This window comes from Pyxicephalus adspersus, chromosome Z (assembly GCF_032062135.1).
Source record: "Pyxicephalus adspersus chromosome Z, UCB_Pads_2.0, whole genome shotgun sequence".
Lineage (NCBI taxonomy): Eukaryota > Metazoa > Chordata > Amphibia > Anura > Pyxicephalidae > Pyxicephalus > Pyxicephalus adspersus.
In genome coordinates, this window is record NC_092871.1 from 7,436,161 (window position 1) to 7,450,178 (window position 14,018).

Sequence of the window (14,018 nt, forward strand, 5' to 3'; positions counted from 1 at the left end):
TACAATAATCATGTCAGTGAGTCATCCAAGAAATCGCCATTTTTTATTGTTTATGGTCAACAACCAAATATCCCACTCCCGGTGTCCTCTTCTTCCCGTATCCCTGCCGCAGATGCTACCACAAGAGAATTCTCCCAAATCTGGGAGGAGACTAGGGGAGCTCTTAAGGAAGCTTCTGTCTGCATGAAGGAATCCGCAGATAAGAGACGTAGAGTTTCTCCTAAGTTTCGTCCTGGTGATAAAGTCTGGCTTGCCTCAAAATACATCCGGCTCAAAATACCCCACAGTGGGTCCACACCCGCTTGCATAACACACCTTAATAAAGGTAGGTAGCAGAAGAAGCACATAGACTAATTATTTTTAACTTTTAATAAATAACTGGAGTTAGCTTTAAGTTTCTAACCAGCAAATTCATGACATTGGCAAACAGAAAAAACTGTTGGTTTGTGGAGCACCATAACTGATACTGTCTAGATTAGAGGTCGGCAAACTTTGGCCTTTAGGGCAGATACGGCCTAGCCAGTAGTTTGTTCCGGCCTTACACCCCCTGGCCGATCTTGCCTAATGCCAGCCGGCAACCCGCGGCGTAGCCAGAACAAGCTACTGGAGTTCCTGGTGGGGGGTAGCCATTAGGGTGGGACTCAAGAGAAAGTCCGGCCCAGTGTACTCCTGCCTACCCCTGAAGTGGCCTAGTGGCTAAAAAAGTTTGCTGAACTCTTGTCACCTCTCAGTGGTTCAAATGGTGTATGCCCATTATTTTTTGTCTGTTCTGATGGCTCACTTTAACACAAAGTAGATTAAAGGGTGACTTAACACACTAAAACAGAAATGTGTGGATAGTCCTAAATGCTTAGGCTGTGCTTTTTACCTTGTAAGCAACCCTGTCATGATGTTCAAAAATACAATTTCCTGTAACAGCAAAAATTATGTACTTGCCTTTCCCATGAGAGGCTAGTGAATTATTTGCCTTTGCAGAACCCCAGGTGTTTCTGTTACCCAACAGTTCTTTGTGTCCTTAAAAGCATGCACCCCCGCCACAAGCTGTGGTTCCTTCCAGCGGGTCAAACCACAGCTAGCAGGAGGGAAAAAGCCACCTACAGCTTTCCTGCCACCATTAAAAAAGGCAAGTGCACTACTTCTTCTATTAACCTCCCTGGTGGTATTCTTGAGTGTGGCTCCAGGTTAATTTTCAGTACCAAATGTGGTAACCCCGAGCAACACAGGTGGAATTGTAAAGGGCTGACCAGGTCCCCACGAGTCCACGGCGTCCACCTGCGATGCCCGCTAGGCATCTGCGTCCCTGGCAATGCCCGGCACCTGTGTCCCCTAGCCTCGCGTCCCTGGTGTGTGAACGTTGGGGAAGCGTGGCCAGGGGACGCAGATGCCGGTCGTGCATGCGACGTGTGAGCGCGTGGCGGCGGTGCGCTGGAGGGTGGGAAATTTAAAATAATAAGTATTTTTAAATCTCAAATGTATAGCTTTAACATTTAAAATACTGATATAATCAGACTGCCAGGGAGGTTAAAGGCTTGCTATAATTCTGTTTTCCCAACAAAGGGTAAATAAACAACAGGGTAATATTAGAGGCAAAATCACAAACAATTTTCCAGCTGAAATACATGCACATTAGCTATTGATGTAACTCAGCTTGTCATTACCCAACAGCAGTTGAAGAGATAATGATGCCGTCAGCAGCGAACGTGTCCTGAGCAGGAAAGTCATTGTATGTGGATCTTTCTAGAGCACAAGAAATACAAGGGAATATTCAGTGAAAACAAAAAAGGAAAACAGAAATTTAAAAAAAGAACAGAAACACATCCTAGGTCTACATTTAAGGTAAGTATCAATGCATGCGTGTAGTTTCTCTTATAGTCAATAACTTATGACTAAAAACTGTGACAGTATTCGATAAAAAAAACGATTGATTTGTTGTTAAGAATATAGTCATTTGGGAAGATTAACACTATTTTGCATAACAAAATGTTTAGATCATTTTTGCAACTAGAGTGTGTTCTGAGGGTTTCTGTCTCTAAAAGCTCCTTGAACTAAACTCAACTTTCAATTTCATATATTGCAACTTACCTACCATTACTCTGCATTAGTTTGGTTTTTGTGCCTCTACATACCTGTTGATCCTAATAAAGTTCAATTGACCTGTAACTTTCTGTGCATTAAAGTGAAATCTCAAACAATTATAATAGCTTTTCCAGCTATCTTCTGTAAACTACATAAGCTCTCCTTATTCTATAATGGAGAGGAGGAAGTATTTATAGTCAGGAAAGCAATCTAGGGTGACAGTACTGCTACCTTGTATATAAAACAGTGAATGAGCATGTAGGGGAACTGTAGGAGTCAGAAAAAGAAAAGTAACTTAAAACGAAAAGTAATGCAACTGCAAATGGTAAACTGCAGTGTACTGAGTATTGTTTTTGGATCAACTTATACTTTAAAACATATCTAAACTCTGCCATTGATTCCCAGGTGTTGTGTTGCTCAGTATATTGCACAATATGGTAGACCTACCAGTCAAAGTACTGACCTACAGCCTCATCACTGTCGTTTTGACCCTGACTTCTTCTGGGTTTAAAGTCTTCAGCCACCTTTATTGGCCATGTTGGAATGATGGTGCCCAAGTGTGGAAGCCTCGGACATTAATTCCACCTCAAAATTTGTTTAGCTACAGAAGACAACAATCCCCAAATTTGTAACCCCTCCACATCTCTATAAATAGGAGAAATCAATTGGATCTACCACATTTTAAGGTGATTTCTATTTTCTCCAGAAAAAATTCAGCCTTAGCTGTCTCTGTTAATATAATCATACATGCTTGACCTATCCAAGAGCAAATTATATGCCCAGGTATGCTTCCATCCACTATCTATTGTCTATGGTAAGCTTTTAAAAACCTCTTAAAAGGTTATATTTCAAGAGCAGAGTAATTATTAACCTATGACCTTCTATTTTTAAGGAAAACAAATAACCTAAGGCTAACTGATATGAAATCACCAATGCTGAGAAGTTAACAGGTGGGGACATGCTATATTTCTGTAGCAGCAGTTACTAACTTGTAATACTAGACCCCAGGGTTGGACAGGTGAGTAAACTGAATCTATCCTGAATCTATCCTTTAAGCTTTACTCTTGGGGTATTTCGCAAATAGGAAGCTATATATTTTAGTTGCCTATTTGATTTAGAATATTTGTATGTGCAGATCCAGTGTGCTGTAGCAAGTTTTTACATTTTACTTGAATTCTCTGGGTACCTATTCATCGTCCTCACATAGTGAAAAGCTTTGATAAGAGAAGAAAAGCAAATCAAATGATTGCAAATATTGTATTTGGCCACTGCAGCTGCTATGGTCTAAATCGTTTGAGTAATTCTGTTACCAAAACAAACAAACTTCCTTTTTTATATGACGGTTTTTAATCACTTTATCTCGCTTAAGAAACATAGATACCAGACAAACAAGCAAATTGAAAGCAGCTGTATTTCCCCAAAAGTCAGGCAAATATAAATGATTGCAACTCTGTATTCAATAGGGGCCCATTTACACTTCCTCATTGCAAAAACACACACTAAAACATATTTTTGTAATTGACACCCCAATCCATTGTACAGAAAGGTTTGGCTCGTAAAAAAAATGACTAAATTTATGTCTTATATAATTATATGAATAATGGAATATTTTGTTAACATTATTGCCTGGCATGCACGTATATTTTTTGTTTAATTAGAGTCCTAATTATATATCACACATTTTACAAGCTAACAAAACTGTCACAATTTTTCCACATTGATTTTTTATTGTTCCCTATAAATTGTGATGTTACAGTGACTAGCACATGCCCACACATACTATTTTATAGATGCAATTAGAACATTGAAAATAAATGTGCAGGTGAAAATGTGTTGGGCCACACAACACATGTGTTGTGCGTGTTTTTAGAAAATTAACACTATACCTCCCACATTCATATTGTGGGTAATAGGACCTATGAATAGTTTTTGGGTAGTTATTGGAATTTGTTGATTGTTTTGTTACAAAATGTTAAAGAAATGCACTTCCAACGTTGACCAGTCAAGCTGATATGCATTTTTTGTATGTTTTTATTTCATAGGAGAGTGAAACCACTTTTTCCTGCAAAATGTTGTGGCTGGTATTTCCACTTATGCTCTTGTTCAACACAAGTGGTGCCCAGGAGGTTATTTTTGGTCAAAACAAGTACATAGAGTACCAGGTTGGAAACCTTAGTCTAATCCTGACTGTCCCACATGGAGGATCTTTAGCACCCTCTTCAATACCTTCTCGAGATGCTGGATGTTGGGAAAAAGCTACGGGAACATGCCACTACGTTCATTCCTGTCCAACAGGAACAACAAAAGACACAACTAATTGTAAGGTTACAACGGTGAAGGACCTGTACACTCAAGAAATGGCATCAGCGGTGGCAAAAGAGATATGTCGCCTAACCTCAGGATACTGTCCTCATGTTGTCATTAACAACTTATCAAGGTCTAAATTGGATCCTAACAGAGATAAGAATGAGGCTGCCTTTGGTGTTCCTGAAGCAGAAAAAGCCTGGGAAGAATTCATGGGTTTTATCCGCACTGCTAAATCTCGCATGTCAACCGGTCTGCTCATCGATATCCATGGTCACTCTCATGCTGAAGGGTGGGTAGAGCTTGGTTATCTAATTTCCAAGACAAACTTGGATTCTGGGAAATTTACTTCTGCTGACACCTCCATATATTCCTTGTCCAGAAGACGGCTGGGTACTTCTTTTGACAGCTTGCTTCGTGGTAGCCAAAGTTTGGGAAAACTCATTGAAGAGCAAAATGCAAAATATGTTAGTGTCCCCTCACCATCAAATCCAGGACCCAATGGTGGTAATTATTTCTCTGGAGGATATATTGTCGCCACCCATGGGTCTAAAAGTTCTGGTGAAGTTGATGCCATTCAAATTGAGCTTCCAAGGTGGATTCGGGAAAGTGCTGAGCGCCCCAGCTTTGCTGCTGCCTTAGCTAAAGCTATACTGAGTTATTACGATATACAATTTGCAAAGTGAAAGAATGTTACTTAATTTTACTTCTGCTAATAAACATCTAAATTACGTTTTGTGCAACATTTTGAAATATATTTTTAAAAAAATAACAATTATCTGGAAAATATTTACGTACAACTACCTACTTAGGTTGCAGTACCTCTTTTTACCCAGTCCAGGGGTAAATATTAAACAAACATTTTATTATACTTTAGGCCATATATAAATAAGTTCTAAAAAAAAATCTTGGCATTTGAGGGCTGGGTCCATGTGCACATATAGATATGCGGTGCCAGGGTCAGCTGCAGCACCAAAAGTACCGCGCCAGCCAGTACCTCCAGGGGAGCTTACAAATGAATTGATATTATCAGGGGAAAGAAAACTAATGGAAAAACATGGTAGACTATTAAAATCAAAACATATTTAATCATCCAACAGTGGACTCAGGTACGTATAAAAAAACACATACAATATTAAAAAGAAGGGTGAGTGGTTTTATGTAATAAAGGACTTAAAAAAGTGCACAAAGTTTAAAAGTTCTCAGGTAACTGTACAATGATCTATTAAATGATAAATAAATATTATTATACAGTATTTATATAGTGCTATCATATTATGCAGTGCTGTACAAAGTCCATAGTCATGTCAATAACTGTCCCTCAAAGGAGCTCACAATCTAATGTCCCCACTATAGTCATATGTCATTAATGTAGTCTAAGGTCAATTTAGAGGGAAACCAATTAATCTAACTGCATGTTTTTGGGATGTGGGAGGAAACCAGAGTACCCGGAGGAAACCCACACAGACAGAGGGAGAACCTGCAAACTCCATGCAGTATAGTGTCCTGGCTGGAATTCGAACCTAGGACCTAGTGCTGCAAAGGCCACTGTGCTACCCGCATATTAAACTATAACATTGTAAAGTACAGGTAAACACAGGACCCCATTAAATAAAAAAAACATGCCTGATTTTTTAATTATATGACCTAATCAAAGTAATTCCAAAGGTGAAATCCAATACTAATTAAGCTGCTGAATTCAGGAATATTACTGCTCCAAATGCCCTGACCACCTTGGGCGCTGACACAGCTTCAAAATCTGCCTCCATGCACAGTTCATCAAACAATATGGAAGGAAAGCAATTCAATCACCCTGATTTATTAAAGCTCTCAAAGGCTGGACAGGATACACTTTCATCAGAGAAGCTGGGTGATCCAGCAAACCTGGAATGGATCTGGTCCAGGATTGAAAGGTGAACTGTGGGGTGGTTTGCTGGGTTATTTAGGTTCACTGATGAAAGTGTATCCTCTCCAGCATTGGTGAGCTTCAATAAATTATGGTCATTGGGTTCAGTCAAAATGTCATTGTCCCATGTGAAAAAGCTACATGAGATCCTTACTTTCTGATACATTTCACTCATACACAGCATTTGTTGTACATTGTGTTGTTTAATTTTTTTTTGTTTGTTTAAAATATGGTTGTCATACAGTCATTAAAAAAAAAAAATTGGACAAGTATCCTGTAGTTAAGTATTTTTATGGTCCAATATAACTGGACAGTTTTTTTGTCCCCATGTCACAAGTTCCTATCTTTTTCCATGCAAACATCTCAGATATTTCCTACTACAATAATATCCAACATTATCAAACTGGTGGGATATGACCTCTTCTTTTTCCAGGTTCTATACCTGCTGAGTCACCAGTGCTCCATGTGCCTATGTAAAAGAAGGTTATTCCTCTCTCTCTCCATTTGACCCCACATCATGAGACCGAATTTTAGCACCTCAACAAAAATGCACAGAATTGAATTTTTAAACTCAAACTCTACCTGTAAAAGTATTATACAAAAATGTGGTCCTGGCTGCCCTGCCTACCTTTCAACAATGGAACATGAGGTGTCATATGTAAGTTACCTTTCTATACAGCCCACATGTACTTTTGTGGCCTTTTGTCAGCTCCTACTGACCTTTGACAACCTAGCCCAGTGTTTCCCAACCAGCAATTTCCACCTCCCAGGTCACAGCAATGATCTTTTTGGCTGTGGCACTCTTCCAATTGACCAGCAATGTAATAGGAATTCTTTCCACTGACTACCACACTAATGTACTGTGAGTTTGGGATATGGTAATTATAGGAGGGGTTCCCTAAGACCTCAAAGTTTTTTTAAGGGGTCCCCCATGTTAAATAGGTTAAGAAACACTGCTCTAGCCCATCATACAGACATACAACACTAATTTTGGACCCTTTATTACAGGGGTGTCAATCTCTGGCCCTGAGGGCCAAATCGGCCCCCAACATCTTTTTTTTTTGGCCCCCCCAAAAGAATCCTAATGATGAACTACAGCTGGCCCGCCGTTGCAATTACCGGCATCACTCGCATCTATAGACCAGCGGGCTCTCTGCCTATGCGTGGCCCCGCATTGGACTGTTTTATAGATGAAAGTAATGCTGAGAGTTCCAGCCCCGCATTGGCCGCGTCTGGCATTTCCAGCACTTACCCTCAGCTGTACTTTTCCTTGCTACTCCAAGGCATGGACTTGAATGGCTGGTTTTCTACAAATATAGAAAGTGGCATAAGATTTTTTTTTTTAAATAAAATGTAAAAAAAAATTGTATGCCTTTTTCTCTATTAAAGGCCTGTTCCACATTGAATGTGAAGCAAAACCTCTTTGTTTCCAAAAGAAAAGGTTTTATATCTAATAAAAAGGAAAAACTTTCTCATTTTTTTCAATAATTTTCAAGGTTGGCCCGCAACTTTGTCTCTGACACCATTGCTCTATTTCTACCAGACACCTGGTGTACCTGTCACCCTGGTCCACAAAACACTACTTCCCGCTAATGAGGACACACTCAGCGAAACTGCTCTAGCAAACTTTCTCTATCCAAATAACAATAAATATGGGTTTTGCTAGGCTCAGGCTTAACATCCATGCCTTAACTTTTTTTAATAAGTTATTTCTAGGACTGAGGTTTGGGACAAGGCTATTTGGTATCACATTTTGGGTTCGGTCAGGTGTAATAAAACCCAAGCCCTGCTGCTTGATATCCAAGTGTGCACATCATGTAGGAAGTGACGGAGGTATCTGAAGTAGGACCCCCACTTGATGTGGACACAAGAAAGGAGAAGAGAAGGTCATAAAACTGAGGGCTTGGGTGAGTAAAAAGGGCATTTCATTTTACAGTTTAGTTTTATTGTTCTGAAAAGCAATCTGTTGAGAAGGAGGGGGTACTTTAAGCCTACGATTAGGTTTAATTAAACCACTAATTTTACATTTTATTTCTTTGACTGCTTACGCTAAGATAGAAAGTGTGATACTGGAAGGACTTCTCAGTAAAAAAAGTTAAAAACCTGAAAAAAGAAAAGTTATTCAGCCACCACATCTATGTTCTGGTTCCATCTTGGATTTCAAACACTTTTGAATAAGAAAGTTCATTCAGTTCCCACTAAACATTTCCCAGCAGCCAATGCTTTTCATTTTTAATGTTTTTTTGCATTGGATGATTCTCTATACTTAACAAGGTTTTCTCTGCTTGTTCTTCTAAGGCAGATTTTAATTCTGGCTATAAAACATTTTCCATTGCCAAAAAAGTTTCTGTATGTGACAGACACCAATGTGAGCGTGGCTGGAAACGTCTCTCCTGGATTGCATACTTCTACACATAAGGGCTCCCTTTGCCAAGATACTGATAAAGAACAGTGGATTGAATTAGTTTAATACAGCAATGTTTGGATGAAAAACAGGAATTGAATCTTGCAGATCAAACTATTTTGAAATAAAATTACATGCAAGTCTTTCCACTTAACTTATAGTTTGCCCACAGATTCCCTATTTCCTCAAACTGTTGCTAACTGGAACAGTTGGGTTGAGACAGTATAAACAATCTATTAACCCATTGTTGGGAAGTAAAACAATTTGTTTTTTATCTATGTAAATCCTAGACATTTATCTAAGTAAAACTTTGCCAAAACAACTCTGCACCTGAAAATGACCTCTTCACTTTAAACCAAGTTAAATGTCCCTGCAATGGAAGGACATTGATGTTCAATTCTGGCAGTCCATGTCCTCTACCTTCCCCATGTTTCAATGCTGTAGCCTGTCAGAATTTTTATTTGAGCCTTGTGTTGGATTCTTGGGTCTCCAGTGTTGTCCTTGAGCCCTTTTATCATTGATGTGTCCTGTAGTGATACAAGGTTCAGAGTATGGAGCAATGGCATTCAGTGGAGGACACAGGCATCTGACACCCTCAGAATGTTTGAATGCTGAAGATTATACTGGTGTAGCACTTGAAAACACAAACTGTAGATGATGCAGGCCAACGGGTAACACCTCATCCTTTTACTTTTTGAACTTGGCACTTTAAAGTCATTCTGTGCTTTACCTTTGTATACCTGGTGCAGGGATTTCAGTGTAGGTTAAAGCATTTAAATAAGTCTCAAAAATGTATTTGCTGGAATTTTTTCCATTAAATTACAACACAGTGCCCCTGATTCATCAAGCAGATTTGGATGATCGCTCGCACATTTGTATTCGCGATCCGAAATCGTACGCCATTGCGCTATTCAGCAACCGAGTTCAACTCCTCTCCATAGGCGCCTATACAAAAGCTTCCGATGCCTTGTCGGATGCATGTGAACGGATACTCCGGACCGCGGGAAACCGCGCTCGCTGGTCGCGCGTACTTTCGCGCTTCCAGCGAGCGCGGATTTTATTGATGAATCAGGGGCAGTGGCTCAGTGGTTAGCACTCTTAACTTTGTAGAGCCGGGTCCCAGGTTCAAATCTCAGCCAGGACTCTATCTGCATGGAGTTTGCAGGTTATTCCTGTGTTTTCCTAGGTTTCCTCCCACATTCCAAAAATATGCAGTTAGGTTAATTGGTTTCCCCCTAAAAAATGACTGTAGACAGTAACAAAGACATATTACTGTGGTAGGGACATTAGATTGTGAGCTCCTTTGAGGGACAGCTAATGAGATGATTATGGACTTTGTAAAGCACCGCGTAATATGTTGGCACTATGTAAATACTGTGTAATATTAACATACTAGTATTATCATCTCTACAATCACCATATACTAACCAGCACCCCCATCAATTATCTTTCAGAGAACATCCTCATAGCAACATAAAGGCACCCTTATAACTATTTTTAAGAGCTAAAAAGAGAATCCAAGAAAATTAAAATATTCATAATTATTTTTTTTAACTCCACAGAAAGCAAAACCAAAAATTATGTAAAGAAAAAACAAATTATTAAAAAAAATACAAAAAAAGGAAAAACAAAGCACAGGTATCACAAGTTTTTAATTACAGGATTGCTTGACTGTCCTGAAGTCAGCATGAGTGCTTGTAGCTACCACTGTTGTTAGCTTATAGATGATTGAAAATGGTATTCCGACAGGATTTCCTTTGCATTACACCCACCCCAGTTTTCTGGCTCCTTATTAAATTTTGATCAAGGTTTAATTTAAAGACCACTCTAAGGATTGTTGTACATGAATTGATAAATCTGGATCTGAAGAATAAATTTTACTGCGAAATGCGTTATCACCTTAAGTTATCTGAACGTAGATGTTTGTAATTATTCGGTACAGATTGGAATATTGAATATGGGCAAAATCCTTGAGAGGCAAGGAATTTACAAGTTTAGTTTTAAAATGCCCCATTGGAGTGAAAATTTACATTTTCCCGGACTATTCCTAATTCTGTAATGAGAAACTTGTACCTGGATGTTTCTTTTCTCTCGTTTTGCTAGTTAATTTGTTGTAATTACTTTGTTAATTTTTTTGGGGGGTTGTTTTATGTTTTTTTTTCATAAATATTTTTTTAAAAGATTTTCTTTAAGTAAATGATTGCTTTGGATTAGCTCCTAGAAATTTAAACCCCCAAAATTAATTATAGGGTGCATTTATGTCCCTTGGAGGACGTTTTCTAAAAGATAATTGATGGGGATGCTGGTGAGTGTAAAGGTTTAAACGTTTAATCCTCCTCCTTATGTACTCATTTGGTTTTATCAATTGTGCAAAGTGGTTTACTTATTCTTGGTACTGGTGATTAATGAATAAAATGTATGTAAGTGCAAAAAAAATAAAAATAAATAACTTAGCAATTTTTTTTTGCTGACCACAGCAACCTAGTGGTCCTGCCTGTTTGATGTGGTCAGCAAAAAAATTGCTGATGTATTTATTTATTTGCATTTTTTTACTTCAGCCCTGGCTTCTGCTCAGTTCTGCCTAATTTATCCACATTGATAGATCCATGGTAGTGCTGGCAGTTTTCAAACAAAACAGCAGTTATTTAGTCAGTCTGTGTTGTGAAAATCTGAAATTAGCATATACCAACAATTCATGAGTAAATCTGTTATAAGCAATTTTCATAAACAATACAAAATGACCAATATACCAATATACAAAAGAAGAAGTGAATAAATTGCAACCATGAAGTACAAAACAATTCAACTGTGGTAGTGACCAAAAAATCATTTAGAGACACAATTTATTGCAAAATTCAAAGTATATGTCCCTTACCGAAGGGCAAAGGGGGGCTTGTAGTAAATTAAAGGACAACAAGAAAAGACAGGGAGTAAAAGGGAATTGGGGATCACATTGAAAACACATATTTGGGTACCTGGGCATGGTGACCAAAAGTAAGAATGTGTGTCTATTGGAAGCCCAGACATTTATATCCTGATTGACAGTGTTTCCTCCATAGAGAATAAGATGGAATATGTTTGGTATGAGATTTTAGGCTTTATATATCTGTCTCCATTTCTCTGTAAATTAAGGGATGAATTCTGATCATTTGACTGTTTTGCAAACATAAAAAAACACTTTTTTGCATTTCCCATTACTCTTTCCCTCTTGCTGACAATGGCTATCAGGACAGTTACAGTGGGTGAATCTTTTCAGTGGTGAAGTACACAGTAAAACAAATCTAACAAAGGTTGTAACCGTTCCTATTCTATTTAAAATAAAAAAATAGGTTTAATGTTTTAACATGCTCTATTTGTCCATGACACCTTGAGGTGTTGCTCTTCATGTGTTTCCTTGCCAGTGGTCTCTACACCACTTACAGATTGAAAATGGCTCAGCAAAAAAAAATGTTGCTTGATACGGATGTCACATTTTAAATGTGTTTTTGTCATGGGCAACACATGTGCTCAGCACGTTTACTTAGCTTGGCCCTCCCTTACATTTGCATTTTTTATACTACACAGTTGGCAGCTCCAAGGTGCGCAGCTAACTGCTGTTATGTGCCCATAAGTAGCAATCTGCACCCACAGGTGCACAACTGTGGGCGTGGTGCAAGGTTTTAAAAGAAACCATGCAGCCAAAAGTGTCTTGTTGCTTTTTGGAACTGTGCCACAATCTGCCACAATCTGCCACAATCTGCCACAACCATTAGCAGAAAATGGTTTCTGACTGTTCTTATGCTCTTGAATGGACTTCCATTTGATTGGAGATGGTTGGGCCAGAGTTAAGCATGAAGTACAACACTACGGCTACAATAGCATTAAGATACTACAACCTTGCAATAATCAGAAGCCAATTACGTCAATGCAGCATGGAAGCCAGCTGCCCAAGGATGGAGCTGGGAAAGGGGAATAGATCTTGACACATGACAACATGGATTTTAAGAATGTTTGCTTAAATCATTTTTTTGTAAAAATTGGGGATTAAAAATTAGCTTTTTTTTATAATTCAGGAAAAGTTACATGCAGTTGTTTCTATAAATAAAATTAACTTCTGTAAAAATTTGTGACCCAACCCAGCCAGAAAGGGATATAAAGTAAAGCGATGGAGAAGGGAGCTGTGCCATCAGAAAATATCAGGGAAGGTAAGTATCACTTGAAGTTATCGGCTGACTCATTTCTTGTTCAAACTCAAATTTGCTTTAATTTGTGTTGAAAAAGAAATTTCTTGGCCTGTGGCCATTTGGAACTTATTGTTTGGCTATTGTGCAGATCAAAGTTTGTGTTTTCCTTACCTAGTAGCTTACTGCAATTGGAAAAGAACAATATTCCCTAGATCACCTTTTCTCAACCTTTTTAACTTTTAACTATTAATTTTCAGATCTTTAGTTGTATATGTAATATTTTTGTTTTTGTGTGAATTTGATTGTTATTTATGTTGTAAGCTTAAAATCTTTTACTTTTTTAACGTTTCACCTGTCCAAATTACCTTTTGATAAAAGATCCTCAGCAGCTCATTTTGCCCTAAAACACACAAAAAAAGTGTATCTAAACATGAAAACAAAAATGTAATATAGCACAGTTTACCAGTCCTTAGATATGGTAGCTACATGTACTTTCAATAATTTGTTTGATATTTGCTTGGTGAATTTACCAGTAACACTGCACCTGTTTTTTGATAACAATACTCACTCTTTTGGATCAGGACAATACAAACAAGATAAGAGTATGGAACCCCAACCTCTCCTCATTACCATAACATTATAGGATGTGGTTCTGTTATCTTTAGAAATATGAAATAATGGTTAAGCTGCATACACACATGCAATAATAGTGGTTGGAAAGGATCTTTCACGATCCTTTACAATGACTAGCACTGCACGGTGCATGAATGATGCTGTACATACAGCATCGTAGTGCTCTATGCAGGGGGGGGGGGGGGGGAGAGAGCGACAGAGTGGCACCCTGCTGTGCACTCTCCCTCTTCCCTTGCATTAGTATCGTTCGTCGTCCATCATCTGTGGATCCACCAGGATGGTTGGTCAGACAATGGACGACTACGCCAGATTTTCTCCTGATATCAGCCCTATCAACCTGATTATTGGGCGAGAACCAATGGACGTGTGTACGTAGCTTTAGAAAGCGCAGGATGTTATGAACTCTGATTGCTGGCATGATCAATAGAGATTGTTTTACCAAAATGCTGGACAGAATTAGAGAAACTCATTGTTGAAGTTTACATCTAATGGTTTGCATTCTCAGGTGACTCTGATGCATTTATTTGAAATA

At 38.5% G+C, this 14,018-nt stretch overlaps 2 protein-coding genes across 2 annotated transcripts in view; both read left to right on the forward strand.

Moving 5' to 3' along the window:
* The first annotated feature begins 1,683 nt into the window (after positions 1-1,683).
* LOC140343529 (uncharacterized) lies at positions 1,684-5,123 on the forward strand. Its single transcript, XM_072430225.1, has 2 exons — positions 1,684-1,836; positions 4,119-5,123. Exons 1-2 carry the CDS (start codon positions 1,726-1,728, stop codon positions 5,064-5,066), a joined length of 1,059 nt encoding a protein of 352 aa, XP_072286326.1. The 5' UTR covers positions 1,684-1,725; the 3' UTR covers positions 5,067-5,123.
* A 7,680-nt stretch (positions 5,124-12,803) lies between these two features.
* LOC140343712 (peptidoglycan recognition protein 1-like) overlaps positions 12,804-14,018 on the forward strand; it is a 9,567-nt gene continuing 8,352 nt past the window's right edge. The window contains exon 1 of the mRNA XM_072430569.1: positions 12,804-12,874. The gene's annotated coding sequence lies outside the window, so the exon portion shown is untranslated. The remainder of the gene's footprint in view (positions 12,875-14,018) is intronic.

What these genes read in the sequence shown, in the direction of transcription:
- LOC140343529 (XM_072430225.1), top strand. Translation starts at nt 1,726, where the DNA reads ATGTGGATCTTTCTAGAGCACAAGAAATACAAGGGAATATTCAGTGAA. An exon ending in ATCCTAGGTCTACATTTAAG is followed by an intron (nt 1,837 to 4,118) that starts GTAAGTATCAAT and finishes TTTATTTCATAG; the next exon opens with GAGAGTGAAACCACTTTTTC.